A 20,801-nucleotide genomic window follows, 5' to 3' on the forward strand; every position below is an offset into this window, starting at 1 on the left:
GGCCTGCCGGGAGTGAACGACGCCGCGGACCCCTCCGCAGGCCCGGAAGGTACCGTCCCCGGCCTCTGATTGGCCGGCGGCTCGAGGGGCGTGGCCTCCAGAGCCCAGTTCCGCGCGCCAGAGCCCGCTCGCCGCATTGCGAGCCGGGCCGGCAGCGGGCGCCATGGTGAGGAGTGATTGCGTGGTTCAGGCGAGGCCCAGGCCGCGGTTCGGGCCTCGGTTCGGGCCGGAGCGTTGGCGGGCGCCGGGGGCCTGCCGTGGGAACGGGGCCGGGCGATCGCGGAGAGCGCGCTGACGCTGGCGCCCGGGTTCCTTCTTCAGGTGCTGCTGCACGTGCTGTTCGAGCACGCGGTCGGCTACGCGCTGCTGGCGCTGAAGGAGGTGGAGGAGATCAGCCTGCTGCAGCCGCAGGTGGGTGGCCGCGGGGGGCTCGCGGACGCCCCGGCACCGACATGCACCGCGCGCTCCCACGTGGCCGGCCGCGCGTGTTCGGGGTGTGCGCTGGGCCCTAACGCGCCCGAGCGGAGGGGGCCCCTTGGCTGCGTTCGTAATTGGAATCGCGTCAGCACCATGGAGAACCCTCCCGTACTCCACCCCCTAACGGAGGAAGCAGAACTGGGATTTTGGGCCCCGTGATAGGTCCATTCTTCAGCGTTCAGCCGGTTCTGAGGCGTGCCCAGGGCTGCGAACCGCTGCTTTACTGCGCCCTAGAGGCAAGAGCGAGGGAAGGAGGACATTCATCCGCTTTCTCCCCCCCCCCCCCCCCCAGGTGGAGGAGTGCGTCCTCAACCTGGGGAAGTTCCACAACATCGTCCGTCTCGTGGCCTTCTGTCCCTTCGCCTCCTCCCAGGTCGCCTTGGAAAATGCCAACGCTGTGTCGGAAGGTGAGTAGGCCACCCCCAGATGTGTCAGGAAGATATAAATATGATAGAGCCTACGGCTGATCAGTTCCGGGTGGTGGTCGATGTGTACAGAGTGGAGTTTAGAACGGTTTTCACGGACCTCAAGGTCTTCGGGGTGTGGTAGATCGAATGTTACATTTAGAGCACAGTCCAGCATGCGGGCTTCCCTCTGGGAACTAGTGATAGTGATGTTTGTAAATGAAATCCGGCGTGGGGGACTGGTTCAGTGCTAACCCGGGCCCTCTGCTACTTGGTGCAGTTTATGGGAAAGGGCAATTTGGATAATTAAAAAACCGAGAAAGGTTTGGTTCCCAGAAGGCAAATCGGGTATTTTCTTAGTGCTCCAGGGTATGTTGTGAGCTTTCAGTTAGGCGGTTCACACTTGGGCTTCTGGATCTGAGTGCTGTTCCTCCCGACTTTGCCGCGGGCTTTGCAGTGATGACTCGTGTCTGTCAATCCCCTGAGTGTGACCACTGATGTCTCCATGTCTCTGAGCAGAGCCTGAAGGGAGGGGTCTAGGCACACTGTCCCAGCAGCTCGGCTGGGCCAGTGCTCTGTCCCTCGGTCAGCCCTTGGATCTCCTATGATTTAAGCATCCTTCAGTCTGTTAGTGGGAGCTCTGTCTTGTTTTTTTGTTTGTCCTGAGGTATTGTCCACGAGGACCTCCGCCTGCTTTTGGAGACTCACCTGCCATCCAAAAAGAAGAAAGTACTCTTGGGGGTTGGGGACCCCAAGATTGGTGCTGCTATACAAGAGGAGTTAGGGTACAACTGCCAGACCGGGGGCGTGATAGCTGAGATTCTTCGAGGTGAGACTGCCATCTGTTAGCATTCATGCCATTCTTGGCCTCGCTGGGGAGGGTTCTGGAGACATATTAGGGCGTCTGAAGTTGCCTCTGGGAAACTGGCCTGCCTGGCTGGTGCCCGTGGGTGCTGGAGGTAGCCCAGAGCCTTTCCTTGCTCACAGCCTTACTCTCCTCCAGGGGTTCGCCTGCACTTCCACAACCTGGTCAAGGGGCTGACGGACGTGTCTGCGTGTAAAGCCCAGCTGGGGCTGGGGCACAGCTATTCTCGTGCCAAAGTTAAGTTTAATGTGAACCGGGTGGACAATATGATTATACAGTCCATTAGCCTCCTGGACCAACTGGATAAAGACATCAATACTTTCTCCATGCGGGTCAGGTAAAGTGCAGAACGGGGTCTGTGGCCTGTGGTTTAGCCAGTTTTGAATCTTGAGATGAGGACTGGCTGCTGTGGGTGGAGCATTGCGTTGGGGGGCGGGGCGGGGTGGGGCGGGGCCTCCCAGTGCTTACCGCAGGCTGTGTTCTTACACTGACTGTACAGAAAGAGGAGGCAGAGTAAACCCACCCATCTACACCTCAGCCCTGGCCCTTTGCCTGGTCTGTATTGTGAATGGGGGGACACGGGGTTCGGGAGGCTCGAGATCAGGCTTGTTTTCACTTCCTCCAGGCAGAGTAGATGTGGTGAGTAGCTTCTATTTGAGCTGGGGCAGCTGGGCCCGGGAGTGATCGTGCCTCTTCGCAGGGAATGGTACGGCTATCACTTCCCCGAGCTGGTGAAGATCGTCAATGACAATGCCACGTACTGCCGCCTTGCGCAGTTCATTGGGAACCGGAGGGAACTGAACGAGGAGAAGTTAGAGAAGCTGGAGGAGCTGACGATGGACGGGGCCAAGGCCAAGGCCATTCTGGATGCCTCGCGGTCCTCCATGGGTCAGCACGGGCTGGCAGCCAGAGTAAGGGGCGGGGCTCTAAAGTCCGGCTCCTGCATTCATACCGTGTCCTTCAGGCATGGACATCTCGGCCATCGACCTGATCAACATTGAGAGCTTCTCCAGCCGCGTGGTGTCTTTGTCAGAGTACCGCCAGAGCCTGCACACGTACCTGCGGTCCAAGATGAGCCAAGTGGCCCCCAGCCTGTCGGCCCTGATTGGGGAAGCGGTGCGTCGTGGGAAACACGGGGGGGAATAAGAAGTGTGTGTCTGTGCTGTTGGCGGGCTGGCGAGTCCAGCTTCTCTAATTCCCGACTCCTCCTCCAGGTGGGCGCACGTCTCATTGCTCATGCTGGCAGCCTCACCAACCTGGCCAAGTACCCCGCCTCCACAGTGCAGATCCTTGGGGCTGAAAAGGCCCTGTTCAGGTACCAGGGAGGGCACCTGCCCGCGCTCAGGTGCCGCTTCTGGTGCCCGCTGCTTATTGGGGGATCACAGTGATGGCTGACCAGGGCATCCTGACCCATCCAGGCCTCTGCGATGGGCGTGATGGCCAGTCCTGGTGTCTGAGTGATTCCCAGGGCCCGGCAAAGGGACCAAGTTTCCAGGTCAGCGACATGGGATGCCTTCCCTCTGCCTCTGGGAGCTGTGGGTTGACGCGCAGCAGGGTCGAGACCAGCCCAGCCTGAGGCTTACTCTGGAAATGGGGGGACAGGGGAGAAACTACCTTGGCTACTTGGGTTGAAATGTCTGGTCTCAGCCACTTCCACTGACTATCCTTCTCCCAGAGCCCTGAAGACAAGGGGCAACACCCCAAAGTACGGACTCATTTTCCACTCCACCTTCATTGGCCGAGCAGCCGCCAAGAACAAAGGCCGCATCTCCCGCTACCTGGCCAACAAGTGCAGCATCGCCTCCCGGATTGACTGCTTCTCGGGTATGGGGGGGGGCATTGGGGGGGGGGCAGGGGGGGTCCCTCAGCTCCCACAGTGATGGTAACATTTTTCGTCAACAGCAGTTCACCTAGTGAGTGTTGAGACTTCTGGGTCTGAGTGAGCTGAGGAGAAGCTGGGGGTGGAGAGTCTTCTGTCGCTGGAGGCGCTGACAGGCTCTGTTTACCCCCACACATGCGTGTCCAGAGATCCCTACCAGTGTATTCGGGGAGAAGCTTCGAGAACAAGTGGAGGAGCGGCTGTCGTTCTACGAGACGGGAGAGATTCCACGAAAGAACCTGGAGGTCATGAAGGAGGCGATGGTTCAGGTCAGTCGGGGCTGAGCGTGCTGGGGGTGGAAGCACCGCGGCTGTCGGAGGTGATGAGCCTGTCCTGGCCTGACCTTGTCGCGTGGAGGCGGAAGAAACTGATTTAATGAGCCTGATCCGATAGAGCCGGGGGAGAGCCGGGGGCCCGAGGTCTCCGGCGCCTGCTCAGTGCTTGTCCCCGGCCAGGCGGAGGAGGCGGCCGCGGAGATCACCCGCAAGCTGGAGAAGCAGGAGAAGAAGCGCCTGAAGAAGGAGAAGCGGCGGCTGGCAGCGCTGGCCCTCGCGTCCCCCGAGAACAGCAGCAGCACGCCGGAGGAGTGTGAGGTCAGTAGGCGGGCCGGCCCACAGCGCACGTCCCGCCCCGAGTTGTAGGCTTTCCGACAGCAGGACACAGGATTGTGACCTCCGAGCCCTGGTCTGGAGTCCGGGCCCTCGGACTGAAACATCTGAAACTGCCTCTTGATTCTGTAGGAAGGCGATAGGTGCTGAGAGAGCATGTGCAGGAGCCCAGAGGGCTGGTTGTACACACCGGTCTGGGCCAGCGTGTTCTGTCCTCGGCTGCCTCCCAGGAGTCCTCCGCCGGGGGTAGTGTGAATTCCTGCTGTTACTCTCGGCTGTGTCTGGACGTGGTAGCGCTCCACAGTGGGGGTGGGGGCAGGGGCAGGGAGGTCTCCCAACATGCCAGCTTAGAATCCTCCCTGGGGTTTTCATAGGTGCCCAGTGTGTGAACTAGTGTTTCAGGGTGCCCTCTGGAACTTGGCATGATGGTTCTTTGGTGGCCAGCATGGTGGCTTTTTCCTCTTTAAGTTATTTAAATGGTTTAGATAATTACATTTTCCCCTACTTTGTAAGTGGGGGTTCCCTTTGGGACGGCATCCAGTGTTCTAGCCATGCAGTAGGCCATCCCAGAAACACTGGGCCACTTAATGGCATTCCTGCCCCACGCTAGCACTGGAGCTGTGACCGGGTGGGGGCATCCACACAGTGAGCGATGATGCTGTTTCATGCCCGCTTACCCCTTTAGGAGATGAACGAAAAACCCAAGAAGAAAAAGAAAAAGCTCCAGGCGGTTCCCCAGGAGAATGGAATGGAAGACCCGCCTGTCTCTTTACCCAAACCCAAGAAAAAGAAATCCTTTTCCAAGGAGGAGCTGGTTAACAGTGATATCGAGACGAGTTGTGGCAGCAGTCATCCCAAGAAGAGATCGTTCCCCAGAGAGGAAGCCGTCAGTGACCCGGAAGCAGCAGGAAACAGGAGTGTTCCCAAGAAAAAGAGGAAAGTGTCTCTGAAGGAGGAGCCCCTCAGCAGCGGACCCGAAGAGGGCACTACCTTCTGCAGCAAGAGCAGCAGTGCCAAGAAGAAGAAAAGGCTCCGGAAGCCATCCCAGGAGTAGAAAGGACAAAGGGTGGGACCCAGTGGGGCGTGGCCACCAGAAACCCCTCCCTGTACCCCCAATAAAGTCACACCCACCAGAGCCGATACATGTTTTTATTGGCCATCTTTACATGGATGTGTTTATGACAGGGCATCAATGACCGCGCCAGTGAAGTCTCGGCAGGTGGCATAGCCACCCATGTCAGGAGTTCGAACCTGTGGAGGAGAACTGGCATCATCCCAGTGGCCTGGGCCCAGCCCTAACCCTCCCTCTCCGCTCCCCAATAGGACACAGTCCCCTGAGGAAGCTGGCCCCAGGACAACCTAGGCTCTGCCCAGGCAGTTATGCTCTAGAGGTTTAAGGGCTCTTCTCTGGTCCACTGCACTGAAGGGAGGTGTAGGTAGTATGGTCCTCGGGAGGTTGGAGGGAATAAAGGGCTCTAGCCCCCATAGGGGTGCAGGTGGCCGATGACAGACTTGATGAAGTCGGTGGTGGTGCTGTAGCCGCCCATGTCTCGTGTCCGCACCTACAGCCACCACCGGCAAGAGCCGTGGGGAAGAAGAGAAGAGAGCCCATGAAGGGGGGCAGGGCAGTGTGATGGGAACGGGAGGCCAGGAAGACAGTGCAGCAGAGATGCAAGGAGGCGGCCAGGTCCAGAAAGAGTGTGGACTTGTCCCCTCAGGCCCGAGCCACTACTAGAGCTACACTGCAGCCTGGACAGAATGAATGGGAGGCTGAGCAGGAAGGAAGACGGGGAACGCAGACTGGGGACAGGAGGAAGATGCCTGGCAGGGAGGAAAAGAATGGCAGGGAATGCAAATGAGGACGGGATTCCAGAGTGGAGAAGGTGACCCACACCCGGGCCTCATCCTGCCTGCTGTCTCCCTCGGCTCCTCCGTCCCCTGTGCCCCCCCCCCCCCCAGAGGTGCAAGTTCAGCACTAAGATGCCCCGTACAAGAGCCAATGGAGGGAGCAGAAAAGGGACCGGCAGTGGGAAGTATGAGGCAAAGGTGGAGATGACACGGCAGAGGGGAGGAGGTGGAGAGCAGCCCTGAGGGCCGGTAGGATCACAGGCAGGTGATCTGGGGGCTGGAAGGAAAGGAGCCCTGGTGCAGGGTGCCCAGAGAGCATGCTGAGCCTGGGACCCCACAGCCTTGCTAGCTCACCTTGCCAACTTTGATCACCTTCTTCACCGCCTCTGCGATCATGTTGGAGTGATACTCGAGGCTGTGAGTGTGGACAGGAGGACACTGAGGTTCCCCACCCCCTCAGGCCCCGTTTCTCCGCCCGTGCTCCCCTCACAGCACCCGGCCTCCTCCCCAGCCCCCACCACCTACTTGAGGTGCCGCAGCATGTTGGAGGCCGAGAGCAGCATGGCTGTGGGGTTGGCAATATTCCTGCCCACAGCCTGGGCAAACGGGTGCCGGGCGCCCTGTGGAGAGGGCAGGCCCGAGTCATGGGGCGCAGACGGCATGCAGAAATTCAGACCAGCGGGGGGTGGGGGGGGGAGGCTGAGAAGAGGCCTGGGGGAAGCTGGCAGGAGGACCCAGGGGCAGGAGGGCAGAGAGGAGGGGCCACACTCACCATCTCAAAGACCGCGTACTCCGCGCTGTAGCTCTCCCCGGGCACCACACCAGCTCCCCCAACCAGGCCAGCAGCCAGGTTGTCAATAATGTTCCCGTAGAGATTGGGCATCACCAGCACATCAAACTGGTAAGGATTCTGCACCAGCTGGCGGGGGGAAGTGAAGGCATGAAGATGTGAGCCCCACCCCCCAGCCTCCGTGCTCGGGCGGGCACGGAGAGGGCCTCACCTGCATGCAGCAGTTGTCTATGATCATGGTCTCAAACTTGATCTTGGGGTACAGTTCAGCAACCTCCTCACAGCACTGCAGGAACAACCCATCCCCAAGTTTCCTGTCCACGGGCAAAGGAAAGGGGTTCAGCCAAGAGTGCAGGGGACTACCCTCCCAGAAACGCCCCAGGCAAAGCCGTGTCCCTCACATGATGTTGGCCTTGTGGACAGCGGTGACCTTGCCCCGCCCCTTCTTAGTGGCGTAGTCGAAGGCAAACTTGGCAATCCGCTGAGATTTGGTTCGTGTGACAATCTTCAAACACTCAATCACGCCCTTCGCACTCTGGGTAAGAGATACAAACAGCTGAGTGGCACCAGAACAAAAAGGAAGGAGTTACCCTCTCTCACCTTCCACCTGGCCCTCCCAATTTCTAGGGCCTCACCTCATGTTCCAGAGAGCTGTACTCCCCTTCTGTCTGTTCTCGAATGATCACCAGATCTAGATTGTTGTGTCGAGTCTTGTACCCAGGAAGTGACTTCACATGGACCACGTTGGCAAACAAATCCAACTTACGCCTGGGAGTGGGGCAGAGCCATCAGCAGTGTGCCTGGTGCCCCTGTACCCTTCTGCTCCACGCCCCCTCATCCACACCTACCTCAGCCGCATATCATAGGAGGCTAGTTCCCCCTTATACTCCATCGGGGTGTGGATCTTTCCTGCATAAACAGAGTTGCAGGAGGGGGAAATGTCAGGCGCAAACCAAGCCAAATGTCAGGCGCAATGTCAAGCGCCTTCAGTGACAGTGCAACCCACACTCCCATCTCCCACTCCCAAATCAGGGACCCTTAAACTCCTCTAGAAGGAAGGACAAAGGAAAATAATGCAGTTAAAACCAAAAACATTTTGTCTACAGTTTTATTTTCCGTTACCATATTTATGTTCAAATCTAAAAAAAACCTAAAAAGACAGAAGCTTTTTTCATGTTATCAAAGAGCCTGGGTTGAATCTGTTGAGAAACAATGCTAGGGGACCTGTGACCCTTCTGATGTTTCTGTGTCTACCTACTTGACATGGTTTTCAAATCAACAATTACTGAATATGTAAAGTACTAGTGATATCAACCAAAAACACATCACAAAACTCCTGTCAAGGAGCTAACAATGTTGCAAACAACGCAATGTGGAAGAGAGAATAAAAAGAACATGATTAAAAAATAATAATTGCCCTGGCCGGTTGGCTCAGCGGTAGAGCGTCGGCCTAGCGTGCGGAGGACCCGGGTTCGATTCCCGGCCAGGGCACACAGGAGAAGCGCCCATTTGCTTCTCCACCCCTCCGCCGCGCTTTCCTCTCTGTCTCTTCCCCTCCCGCAGCCAAGGCTCCATTGGAGCAAAAGATGGCCCGGGCGCTGGGGATGGCTCTGTGGCCTCTGCCCCAGGCGCTAGAGTGGCTCTGGTCGCAATATGGCGACGCCCAGGATGGGCAGAGCATCGCCCCCTGGTGGGCAGAGCGTCGCCCCCTGGTGGGCGTGCCGGGTGGATCCCGGTCGGGCGCATGCGGGAGTCTGTCTGACTGTCTCTCCGTTTCCAGCTTCAGAAAAATGAAAAAAAAAAAAAAAAAAAAAAAAAAAAAAAAAATAATAATTAAAAAATAAATAAAAAGCCCTTGCCAGATAACTTGGTTGGTTAGAACACCATCTGGAAACTCAGAGGTGGCCAGTTCAATTCCTGGTCAGGGCCCATACAGGAATGTTCCTGTTTTTCTTTCTCTCTCTCTCTGTCCTCTCTCACTGAAATCAATAAATAAAATTTAAAAAAATAAAGACCCACAAGAGGTATTAGACATACACAGAAACAAACAAATTCCCTCTGGTGGCCCTGGCCAGCTTCTCCCTCTCCTTCCTCTCTCTCTCTTCCCCTCCTGCAGCCAAGGCTCCATTGGAGCAAAGTTGGCCCGGGCGCTGAGGACGGCTCAACTTTGGCCTCCGCCTCCGGCGCTAGAATGGCTCCGGTTGCAATGGAGCAACAGCCCAGATGGGCAGAGCATCATCCCCTGGTGGGCATGCCGGGTGGATCCGGGTGCATGCGGGAGTCTGTCAGCTGCCCCCGTTTTTCACTTCAGAAAAATAAAAAACAAAAAACAAAAAAAATTCCCTCTGGTAATACCAGGAAACGTCCCTGAACAGCTGGCACTTCAGCCAGACCTTACTGAACTGAGTAGAGTTGGTCAGTAACCCCCAAAATGATTTGTCTGTGCCTCAACCATCAGAACCTGTTAAATGTAACCTTATTTAGAAAAACAATGTTTGCAGATATCATTAAGTTAGGGATCTTGAGATGAAATCAACCTGGATTAGGGTGGGCTCAAAATCCACTGACAAGCCCTTATGCAAGAAAAGGAGAAACAGACAGACAGGAGAAAGCCATGTGAAGACAGGGGCAGAGACTGGAGCGATGCATCTGCGAGCCAGGGCATGCCAAGGGCTGCCAGGGGCCACTGGCTGCTGGCCTAAGCCTTCGGAGAGAGAGCCCTGCCAACACCTTAACTCTGGAATTCTGGCCTCCAGAACTGTGAAAGAGTAAGTTCCTGTTACTTTAAGCTGCCAGGTGTGTGATAACTGGTCACAACAGCCGAGGACTCAGAACACTCTGGGCAGAAGGAATGGCGTGAGTCATGCTGGTCTTCCCAACAGAAGAGATGTAGAAGATAGACTGTCGGGGGACAGAACTGGAAGCCAACATTTCGAAGAGGAGATTCAAGTAGGGAAGAGCGGGGAGACAGCAAAGAGGAGACCAGAAGTGGCATTCCAGAAACACAGTTAACGAGACATGATGACCCATGGTGTGGCCCCAGGACAGACTCGGAACGCTTGCAGCCTTCCGGCATAAACGACTCATATGCTCCCTCAACTCCCAGTGTTCCCAACGGGAAGGAACACATGGCCATGAACCTGGCAGGAGGTCAGGGGAGTTCCTGTATTAGTTACCCGCGGAGAGAAGCAGCTTAATGAACATTTGTTCGTTTGATTTTTAAATGACACGTGGGCAAGGGGGCACACATACCAATGATGGCCACCTTGTTTTCCTTCATGGAACTCAGAACTTGTTCCAGCTTCTCCTCCGAAGCCATATTCTGCACCTCGCTCAAGTAATGCTCCTTGAACTCCACCGGGACACAGGCAGCCTTTAAGGGTCACGTCCCCAAAATCACAAGGTCAGGATGGAGTACGTTCTTTCCACCCCACCCCACCGTCCCTGCCGGCTGGTCCCCCTCGGCCACTCGCCTTGAACACCTCCTTGACAGCATGCATCAGTTCAGGCCCCACGCCGTCTCCCGGCAGCATCGTCACGGGAAAGGCACCCTCCACCCTCACGTCCTCGGCCTGCGCCTGGGGCCATCAGAACTAGAGCTGAGGTGGGGGCAGGGGTCCTGGGGAGCGAGGAGCGGGGCAGGGGAGGAGGGGATAAAGGCGACGGGGTGAGGGACGAGACCCGAGAGAGACTCGTGCTTACCTGGACCCGCGCGGAGGCCTGCGCCACGGCCGAGGTACCCAAGCCCCTCCATGCCCCGGGGTTCGGGGCGGCGACCAGTGCCTGCGACAGAGACACACAAGCCTTGTGAGCTCTGGTTCGGAACCCCCAGACCCGGAATACTGCAGTGAGCCCGGTAAGACCACGCCGGCCGCCCGCCGCCCCCAGCCCGGCCTGCTCCCGGGCCTCACTCGGGTCAGCCAGCGGGCACAGTTAAGAGCCGCCATGTTGTCCGCCGGAAGTCGCGAGGGGAGTGACGTCAGTAGCCCGCGCGGCTCGACCCTCTGACTTCCGGTCTGTCCTAAGATCCGAAATCAGTCATTCTTCCTCCAACCCGCATCCTTGCTCACCTTTGCCCACTCGTCTCTATCCTTCGCTGTCATCCTCTTCTGCTTACTTCCCTTGGAGGTTGACGGGACACACGACCACGTCGCCTATTGCTTTACTATCGGTCACCATATTTAATTTGTGTGGGAACCTCCGAATAACATTAAAGAAGAATATGAGTTTCTGTTCATCAGACGGAGACCTGAATTGACTAACAAGTTCAGACACGATGCTGGGGAATCTATCTTACCGTTTTTTTGTGTCTACCTGTTTGTTACTTTTTTAACCATTACTTGCTGAGCATTCATTCATACGGCCGGCACTGAAGGCATGAATGAACACCACACGGTCCATGGAGGGAGTTGTGTGGGTCTGGTTTCCTCCCTCAGTCTTCTGGCATTAAGTTTCCTCGTTTTTTTCCTGCGTGGTCTTGTTCTTTGTTCTGACGGTTGTTTCTCTAAGAGTGTATCCCAGGCCTAAACTCTCCTGAGCAGGGCTGTAAATGGAGACAGAATTTACTTTAAGCATGCTAAGTGTGACTAAAGGGGCATTTCAGCCTGATTTGTAAAAGTCTAGTCACATGCTGCTTACAAGTGGTATGCCAAAAAACAAGATGACAGGAGGATTTGTCTAAGCCAGTGTTCTGGGAAGTATGATTTTGGATCACCTTGTCCATGTGGACCATGGGCACTTGTTTAAAATGCAGACTTATGAGTCGTCGCCCCCTCCCCCCCGGGCTTGCTGAATTCAAATAAAAGGATTGGGGCCCCAGAAAAATGCATATTTGCCTGACCTGTGGCGGTGCAGTGGATAAAGGATTTACCTGGAACGCTGAGGTCGCTGGTTCAAAACCCTGGACTTGCCTGGTCAAGGCACATATGGGAGTTGATGCTTCCTGCTCCTCCCCCCTTCTCTCTCTCTCTCTCTCTCTCTCTCTCTCTTCCCTAAAATAAATAAATAAAATCTTTAAAAAGAAAAGAAAAGAAAAATGCACATTTAACGGGTTCCCTCAGATAGTATCACCTTGAAACTTAAGAACCACTAGCTAAGTTCTCTGTAACTTGTATACCTCACCTATCCAAAACAGCGCAGGGCAGAGGCCCCTAACCCTTCAATGGCACTTCCTGCTGACCTGTCCGTGCCAGAGGGGGAAGGGATGCTGTGACAATGGGGCAGCAAGCCCCATAGCCCCACCCAAAAGACAATGCAGATGTGATTGCTCAATCAAAGGGTCCTGAAAACTGAAATGGAACGGTATCGGCCAGGGTGTTTGAAACAGAGCTGTAGGCGAACCGTTAAAAACGTTGCCACTGTATTTGGTTGTGCCCCACAAGAAGCCATTCAAACCCAAACGGAACAAATGTCTTGCTGACTTGCACAGATCTATCCTCTCCTTCTGTGCTCCCCCCTCTCTCCCCCAACACTATTCCACTCTCAACTGCTTTAAAGAAAAAGTGGAGCATGCTGGGCGTTTCCATGGAGGCGAAGGCTTTACCTGTTTATAACTCTGTAGGACCCAAGCACCCCTGTCTCGCCATTTTACCCAGTCCTGTTGTTGGATGCAGGCAGGGGCGACTAAAAGCACCAAGGAATGCAGTGGGAATGGGGAGGGTGGCCGTAACGGTCCTGGGCTCGGTGCTAATCCTGTACTGACACTGGAAGCCCAGCGGGAGAAGGCGGTGGTGTACCAACTCTCAAGCCAGAGGCCCCAAGAAAATGAAAAGGCTCCCAGCTGCTGCACCCCGTGGGTTAGCCTCTCCCACCTCCCAGCACGCCCTGCTCTGCCCTCCCTTCTGGAATAGCATGCTCTGTAGCTGTTACCATAGCTCCTGATTCACACTCACTAAACTCCTTGGTTTGTTTTCCCATTAGGGTTTTAAAAAAATCACCCCGTTTCAACTGATGGGCTTTGAGCGAAGTTCTCAGCGGGAAAGAGAAATTAAAGTGGCCCTGTAGATGGGACCTTTGGGCCAATTCAATGTACTATACTGTCATTGGGGCTGCCACCGCTGTAAGTATTCACTGGTACTGATGTGTGCCCAGGCTTGTACTGTAAACATCCGTAAGTGTCAGACTGCTGTGTGTACAGAGGTGATTCCTGCCCCCCACCCTTACCCCCAACCCGGGATAAGAAACCATACAGGCTCCCAAGAGGAGAAACATGACCCCGAGAAATAGTCTCAAATGGCTCCAATTACTGAGGCCATTCTCGGCACCACAGCGCCACCTGCCGGACACAGCCACCAAGCACACCCTCCCTCCCCAAGTACCTGATCTGTTACTGACACGCAGGAGCCCTGTGACTCTCCAACCTGACGTCCCTATTAGGGGATGATTCAAACCAACTTGGATTTGGTCGTTATCAGGGAAGGGCACAAAAGGCCTTCCCAGGCAAATGGAAATGTTGTATTCAAGAGCACAGCCGCCCTCGCCCTCACATGGTCTGGGTTTTACGAGAAGAGTGGCAGCAGTGCCTTTGGGGAAAACTTAATTCCTCACTTTATCACCTGAAAGCAAAGCTGCTAGCTCGATGGGGCCCTCAATTCACAGAGGGTCCCCGAAGTGCTGGCTATGCTGACACCGAAACGGTGTCCACGTTCAACCTCAGCACCAGCTATGCAGAATTTAACACGCAAGCGTGGTCATTCTGCTCAACAGAGCAGAACTCAAGCTGGTGCTCGGAGTCCTGGCCGACACCTTCCCCGAGGAAGCTTGGTACATTTTTACCACCTCTTGTGCTGTTGTCAGTGGCTTAGCTGCCTTGTCTGCGAGATTGGCAGATTAAAGACATTCTTCACCTGACCTTTGGTGGCGCAGTGGATCAAGTGTCAACCTGGAATGCTGAGGTCACCGGTTCAAAACCCTGGGCTTGCCTGGTGAAGACACATATGGAAGTTGATGCTTCCTGCTCCTCCCCCTTCTCTCTCTCTCTCTCTCTCGTTCTCTCCCTTCTCTAAAAATAAATAATTTTTTTCAAAAAAAAAAAAAAAAAAAGGACATTCTTCTTTGGAGCTGCAAACTGTGGAAACAAATTCAGCTGCCAGACAGCCTGGGTCATTCATGGAGAGGTTCACCGTAAGGGCATCTGATAAGCCCAGCTGGAATCAAGCTGTGGGTCCAGCCTGCGCTGCCTCTGCAGCCACCCCACTGCCCGGGTCGTCACACCACGCATGGCCACACACCCACCACCCCGGACTGGGCACAAAGGAGAAAACTGCATGTTGACACTGCGGAGCCACTGCCACACACCAGACTTGTGGCACCTCCCAAAAGTCTTACAGGAAAGAGGTCGCACTGCACAGGTGTTGCTACCGCCTGCTCCTGCTTAACTGACTGCCTCAGACCTTCGCCTCCCCTCTCTGGGCTGTCTCTTTGGTGCTTCGCCGCTGACGGCACATTTTCAGGTCACAGTGCTGCTAGTCTGGTCTGACCAGGAGACTCCAGCCATACCACTGTGCCCCTTGGAACTAAGCCACGTCCAGCTTTTGGCTTTTCAGACCATCTACAGCAGTGGTTCTCAACCTGTGGGTCGTGACCCCGGCGGGGGTCGAACGACCAAAACACAGGGGTTCGCCTAAAGCCATCGGAAATACATATTTTATTTAAAAATGTATTGGATAGCCCTGGCCGGTTGGCTCAGTGGAGAGTGTCGGCCTGGCGTGCAGAAGTCCCGGGTTTGATTCCCAGCCAGGGCACACAGGAGAGGCGCCCATCTGCTTCTCCACCCCTCCCCCTCTCCTTCCTCTCTGTCTCTCTCTTCCCCTCCCGCAGCCAAGGCTCCATTGGAGCAAAGATGGCCCGGGCGCTGGGGATGGCTCCTTGGCCTCTGCCCCAGGCGCTAGAGTGGCTCTGGTCGCGGCAGAGCGACGCCCCGGAGGGGCAGAACATCGCCCCCTGGTGGGCAGAGCGTCGCCCCCTGGTGGGTGTGCCGGGTGGATCCCGGTCGGGCGCATGCGGGAGTCTGTCTGACTATCTTTCCCCGTTTCTAGCTTCAGAAAAATACAAAAAAGAATGTATTGTATAATAAATATGTATTTTCCCATGGCTTTAGGCGACCCCTGTGTTTTGGTCGTTCAACCCCTGCCGGGGTCGCGACCCACAGGTTGAGAACCGCTGATCTACAGTCTGACAACTGCCAAAGCCGCCCAACTGTGAGCCAAGAGTCAGGTGTTCGAAGGCCATGCCGTGCTCTCCTCTCACCTGAGGGCATCCCCACCTCCTAGAGCTCTGGAATGCCTTCTCCAAATGTAAACCCAAAAAGTTTCTATCCACCTCCCCATCTCCTTTAGATCCACACACCTCGGTGTGGGCAGTGCGGGCAGTGAATGCAGCGGCCCCCGGACAAGAATCACCTCCTCTCAACCATTTCCGGGGTAGTTATCAGGACGAAAGGATGGAAGGCTACAGAGGCCTATTTTGAAGACTTGGCACTTTTGATTGTGGGCACGGTGCCGCCCTCCCCTCCCCCAACAACCACCACAGGCCAGCCCAGTTGGTGCACCCTCTAAAAGGTCATCCTGGAAAAAGGGGTCCTGGGGGAGGGGGCACAAATGCAATTCTGATTTACCACCTGGAGTCACCTGATGAGTTCACACGGTTCCTAAAAGTGGTGACCATTCAGGTGAGTACACTGCGTGCCAAGCCCCCCTCCACTGGGCCACACAGGCCAAGGCGGGAGAGACAGCGGGTCTCTGGACATTTTGTCTGTTCTGTCTTGCTCCTAGCTGGCCCGTCCAGAAGAAAGGCCAGGGCATGGGTAGAGAAAGACTAGTAAAAAAAATGAATGAGAGCTACTGGTGTGGGACGCACTGCTTTCTGGCTGTGGCAGTCTGGTGAGAAGATACCTCGGATGCCAGCACGGGCAGGGAGAGAGCTGCTTAGTGTCCTGTGTCCCCTAGACCCAACACGGCAGCCAACAAAGCCGTCACCACGTTCGTCTGAATCCAGCTTCTCTTGGCAACCTGAGCCCTCTGGGTCTGTCCTTCTGTCCTCATGCTATGGGAACAGAGAGACTCAGGGGGTCAGGGTCCTTCCTAAACTCTTCGTGCCCTTTGCCATCAACGGGAGGTCCTGAACATGGAAGCTCCCCCCACCCATAGTTGCACAAATACACCGTCCAGCACAACCTTGTTTCAATCTGACCGGTACAAATGCACATATTTCTCCTATCACCGAGTGGCCTCGGTTCACACACGGCAATGGAGGGGGTGACTCTATGTGGTAACGCTGCCCACGTGACTTAACCAAACCAGTGTAACGGTGATGCCAATCCACTCTAACACCGAATCTTGAACTGGAGGGACATGCGTCTTTCTGTGTGACCCTTCAGAGTGTATATAACCTGCGAGTCGTGGAATGTCTCGCCATTAGGGTGGACAGTTGCATGCTGGCCCATCCGCTTTCTCCTCGAGTTATTGACAATGGAGTGAAACATCCGCGGATTAGTCTAAAACTCACTTTTGGGAATTTTAATAGATAATAACCTGGCCTTCGACGATACCCTGGCTTTCTGAAGTGAGATGGACTGAACCCCTCGGGACTTAGTCACAGGTGACTGAGTGTGGGACCCCGGGTGGCAAGGTTGAAGTCGACATTTCAGGTTGGCCTTAATGTCCCCGCCTGCAGTTCTACGGATAGCACCCTGAATTAATTTCAATTCTGTGTGAGACAGACTGAACAGGTTTGGCCCCAGCCTCTGATGGTCAGATTAACCACAGTGGCGGGCGGGGTGGCATCCTCATGTGCGTGTTCGTTCACGTTCAGCCCAGAGCGTGTAGGGCCAGTCACTGGCCAAGGCAAACTGCTGCAGACCTGGGGCACCGCTGCCCGTTGTTACTGGGCATGCCGAGCACGTCTCCGATAACCACTAGTCCCATCAATCTGTGTGTGCTCGGCACTGTTCTGGACACTATGGATGCAAAAGAAAAGAAACAAAAGTCCCCACCTGCAAGAGCTGCCGGCCGGTGGGCGATAACCCTTCGCTGGCAGCATAGCTCTCGGTTCCCCAGTCTGCCTCAATTTAGGTCCTTATTGTCTCTTACTTGAACTCTTCCTACCCGATTCCAGGTCCTCCTGGAAGGTGTAGGTTTGGGGAGGTCTCGAAGCTTATACAGTGGTGGAGGGATGGCTTTTTAAGAAGAAAAATGCGTTTTGAGTACTTTATAAAACATATTGAAGCACTGTGAATGCACAGCTACTTACTGCATCACCGTGGGGACACACGTCTCAAGGAGCTCTTGAGGGGCCTCGGAAGGCACCTGTATGGAGGAGGGTCCCGGAAGCTTAGCCTCCCGGAGAACCGCTTCCGCCAGGGGCTCTCCCCACTTCACCCAGGACAAGGTGAACAACGGTTCCCTGCCACCGGCCCCTCCACTCCCCTCATTCTCTGCCCTCCCCTGCTTTACCTCAGAGATGATGGCTCCCTCTGCTTTTGCGCTCGCTCTCTCTCTCTCTCTCTCTCTCGCCTGTGTCTTTCCCTACCCCTTCTTTCTTCAGACATGCTCTCTCTCTATAACATACGCCATACCTTTCCTCCCACTTTCTCCCTTCAGGGCCCATACTCTTGCCTGACCAGGTGGTGGTACAGTGGATAGAGCATCGGACTGGGACACAGAGGACCCAGGTTCGAAACCCCGAGGTTGCTAGCTTGAGTGTGGGCTCATTGGCTTGAGCACGGGGTCGCTGGCTTGAGCAAGGGGTCACTCGGTCTGCTGTAGCCCTCCCCCTCAGGTCAAGGCACATATGAGAAAGCAATCAATGAACAACTAAGGTACCTCAATGAAGAATTGATGCTTCTCATTTCTCTCTCTTCCTGTCTGTCTGTCCCTATCTTTGCACCCCCATGTCCCTGTCCAAAAAAAAAAAAAAAAAGAAAAGAAAGAAAAGGCAATACTCTTACTTTCTTTCTCCTAAACTCCAAGGACCCTTCTTTTACCTCTGCTATTCGTTTTTCCTACCTCTGTGACTTTCTAAATAAACTTTTACTTGCATTTGAATACATATACTTTTTTTTAAATTTTTTTTTTTCTTTTTTTTTTTTCTTTTTTATTTTTCTGAAGCTGGAAACGGGGAGAGACAGTCAGACAGACTCCCGCATGCGCCCAACCGGGATCCACCCGGCACGCCCACTAGGGGTGACGCTCTGCCCACCAGGGGGCGATGCTCCGCCCCTCCAGGGGGTCACTCTGCCGCGACCAGAGCCACTCCAGCGCCCGGGGCAGAGGCCAAGGAGCCATCCCCAGCGCCCGGGCCATCCTTGCTCCAATGGAGCCCCGGCTGCGGGAGGGGAAGAGAGAGACAGAGAGGAAGGAGGGGGGGGTGGAGAAGCAAATGGGCGCCTCTCCCATGTGCCCTGGCCGGGAATCGAACCCGGGTCCCCCACACGCCAAGCCGACGCTCTACCGCTGAGCCAACCGGCCAGGGCTGAATACATATACTTTTATTTCAGACTTTCTGCCAGTGCCTGCGGGTAGCTAAGGGGCCACCCTGGGCCACAGCACTCGGTTCAGTGACAGCTCTAGGTTAGCAGGTCCTGGGCCCGCCCTTCAAGCCGGGAGGTGAACAAGGAGGCCAGCCTAGGGAAGATCACGCTGCACCCGGAAAAGCGGTTCCCTCCACCTTCCTCCGGGGGGATTCAGACTGGTTGTCTTTGCGATGGTGGCGATTGGCAGGGGTGTGAACAGCAGGGAATATCGAGGGGACCTGCAGCCTTTGCTCCGGCCCAGAGACTGAGGATGGCATCTCAACTTCCCTGCCAAAGCACCTGCCACGGTGTCATTATTCAAGATGGAATACTAACTCAGCCCAGGTGCGGGGACTGGGGTGGACCCCAAGGCAGGAGAGAGAACGCCTGTAGGGCAGGTTTTACCTAAAGGCGTGGAAGAGACTTCAGGAGTCCACAGGGAGAAAGGCTAAGAGCTGGGCATGCCCATCAGGAGACCTCTGGGATGGCCCCGGTCATTTTTTGTTTTCTTCATGGAACTATTTGAACAGCCATATTTAATGCATGCTTTAGCTTTCTCCCCCCCCCCCCCCATCCTCTATTTTAATTTCCGTCAGGGTGCTTGAGTGTGGAATGGATCCAAGTACCCACCTGACACTCTGGAACCTCCAGGGGGCGCTACGGCCCAACGTCTGCCGCCTGCACCACTTGGGATCTGTTTCTCAACCAAGGTGTTGCATCCCTTTCTGGAGATAAAAAAAAAAAAAAAAAGAGGGCGGGATGGGAGAGAGTTCTGCCAATTTTAAAAATACCGTGTGAAGGCCAGGCCTGCGGGAAGAGCTCCAAGCTCCTCGCCGTGATGCCCCAGGCACAGGCATGGTGCTCCCGGGGCGAACAGTTGCCATTCTGAAGCAAGTGCAGCAGACCCACTCCTCCAGCCCTCCTGGTCTCACACGTGCTGGTCTTTCTGCCCCAGACTCCCTGCGCCCCTTCTCAAGCTCGGGCCCTCCTGCGCTGGTCCCTGTCCTTGCCCATGCATCTTTAACAGCGCGGCTCACTCAGGAGTGACACTGAGCATGTACCAGTGTCCCGCCACCACACTGCGGTTCCCCTGAGGGCAGAGCCTATGTTTTAGTTTTCACATAGTCTCCAGCACTGGGCACATGACAAGGACCCTTCCCGTGGATGTGAGCATGCACGTCCATAACAGGACAGGGAGGACGAGGTCAGAGGCTCTGCGCTGGTGGCCCGGGGTCAGCCTCCGCCTGGGCCAGCACGGACTGGCATTCTCTGTAGCCTCTCCATTAAGTACGGGGTAGGGTGTCCGCTAGACATGTCAATGCCAGAGGCAGGTTTGAAGGTTGGAGAGGGGAGTGATGTATGTGGGCAACAGATTTGGAGGGCTTCCCTGGAGCAGCGCTGGTCACGGGTGATGTGTACACAGATCACCTGGGATCTCGTTGAAACCAGGCTCTGATTCAGAAGGGCAGGGCAGGGCCTAAGATTCTGCATTTCCAACAAGCTCCCATGTAATGCTGATGCTGTGAGTCCAGGGACCACCCCAGGAGGAGCAAGGATTTAGAGAGCCCAGTAAGACAGAGAAAGAGACTGGCATAAGAACTCACCTCAAGGAGAGACTCACCACTGATCATCTTACCTGGGGGGGAGTGACAGGCTCTGCAGGGGATGGGGAGGGGGGTGTGGAGAGGGGATGCTGCAGAGGGCAGAGGTCAAGAGGAGTGGAAGGGGCATCTCTGGAGTGGTAGGAGGCCCAGAATGTCCCTCATCTGGAACCGTGCAAGGTGGACCCCTAACTGCACACTTGGGGGCCCCCACCCCCCAAAGAAGAGGATGGGAGTCAGTTGAGACAGGAAGGTGACATTGAGGGGGTGTCTGAGAGTGACAGAGCAGTCAGGGCAGGCCACCGCCATGCTGTTCTGCAGGAAAGGGTCAGACTCATTCTGGGCTTGTGCCAAGCCCAGCCAGGACAGAACCAGAACGGAGGGGAGGGGGAGAGGGGCAAGGTGAATTCTGGGCCAGGAACTGATAAAAAAAAAAGAATGAAATCTGAGAGAGAAGATTCTAGGCTGAGGAGAAAGAGGGAGTGAATCGGCTCTGAGTCCTAACTCCAAGCCCTAAGTATCCAACTCGCAATAAAAAGCAAGAGGTTTCTAAAAGGCATAGGTTGGGGTTTTTGTTCGTTTGTTTTTAAATGCTTTAGGTTTAGGCAACAGGGATGGTGCGGGCGCGCGAGGGGGGGCGGCGGAAACAAGGACTCGGCTCAGTGTCCCTGGGGCCCAGTCTAAGAGACAGAGGTCTGCGCCCTGGGCTGAGGTTAAACCGAGGTCAAGTTCGCCAGGGAAACGCGGGGAGGACAGCCGGGCGAGCCAAGAACATCAAAAGCCAACGCTCGAAGGCGTCAAAATGAGCAGCAAGAACAGG

The 20,801-nt window shown here is 55.5% G+C and overlaps 2 protein-coding genes and 5 non-coding genes across 8 annotated transcripts; 6 read left to right on the forward strand and 1 right to left on the reverse strand.

Annotated features, from left to right (window-relative positions):
• The first annotated feature begins 50 nt into the window (after positions 1-50).
• Positions 51-5,368, forward strand: NOP56 (NOP56 ribonucleoprotein). The gene is made up of 12 exons (XM_066384271.1): positions 51-166; positions 322-411; positions 770-884; positions 1,549-1,710; positions 1,885-2,083; positions 2,447-2,634; positions 2,711-2,862; positions 2,961-3,061; positions 3,422-3,570; positions 3,773-3,894; positions 4,081-4,218; positions 4,919-5,368. Exons 1-12 carry the CDS (start codon positions 164-166, stop codon positions 5,285-5,287), a joined length of 1,788 nt encoding a protein of 595 aa, XP_066240368.1. The 5' UTR covers positions 51-163; the 3' UTR covers positions 5,288-5,368.
• LOC136407431 (small nucleolar RNA SNORD110) lies at positions 1,333-1,400 on the forward strand. The gene has a single exon (XR_010751965.1). It is a non-coding gene; the product is annotated as a small nucleolar RNA SNORD110 (small nucleolar RNA).
• On the forward strand, positions 2,198-2,328 carry LOC136407397 (small nucleolar RNA SNORA51). Its single transcript, XR_010751937.1, has one exon. It is a non-coding gene; the product is annotated as a small nucleolar RNA SNORA51 (small nucleolar RNA).
• Positions 3,124-3,209, forward strand: LOC136407427 (small nucleolar RNA SNORD86). Its single transcript, XR_010751961.1, has one exon. It is a non-coding gene; the product is annotated as a small nucleolar RNA SNORD86 (small nucleolar RNA).
• LOC136407351 (small nucleolar RNA SNORD56) lies at positions 3,618-3,689 on the forward strand. Its single transcript, XR_010751896.1, has one exon. It is a non-coding gene; the product is annotated as a small nucleolar RNA SNORD56 (small nucleolar RNA).
• Positions 3,940-4,013, forward strand: LOC136407350 (small nucleolar RNA SNORD57). The gene has a single exon (XR_010751895.1). It is a non-coding gene; the product is annotated as a small nucleolar RNA SNORD57 (small nucleolar RNA).
• On the reverse strand, positions 5,369-10,880 carry IDH3B (isocitrate dehydrogenase (NAD(+)) 3 non-catalytic subunit beta). Of its 2 annotated transcripts, none has more exons than XM_066384274.1 (12): positions 10,783-10,880; positions 10,574-10,654; positions 10,345-10,449; positions 10,124-10,244; positions 7,720-7,780; positions 7,507-7,639; positions 7,273-7,406; positions 7,083-7,185; positions 6,854-7,000; positions 6,607-6,701; positions 6,436-6,496; positions 5,369-5,484 (listed from the first exon to the last, which is right to left on the reverse strand). In XM_066384274.1, the coding sequence occupies exons 1-12, from the start codon at positions 10,816-10,818 to the stop codon at positions 5,410-5,412; spliced, it is 1,152 nt and encodes a 383-aa protein (XP_066240371.1). In that variant the 5' UTR covers positions 10,819-10,880; the 3' UTR covers positions 5,369-5,409. The 2 variants fall into 2 exon arrangements, with proteins under 2 accessions (XP_066240371.1, XP_066240369.1); XM_066384272.1 differs by having other exon boundaries at positions 5,369-5,795.
• Positions 10,881-20,801: the final 9,921 nt, after the last annotated feature.

This window comes from Saccopteryx leptura, chromosome 5, assembly GCF_036850995.1.
Source record: "Saccopteryx leptura isolate mSacLep1 chromosome 5, mSacLep1_pri_phased_curated, whole genome shotgun sequence".
Lineage (NCBI taxonomy): Eukaryota > Metazoa > Chordata > Mammalia > Chiroptera > Emballonuridae > Saccopteryx > Saccopteryx leptura.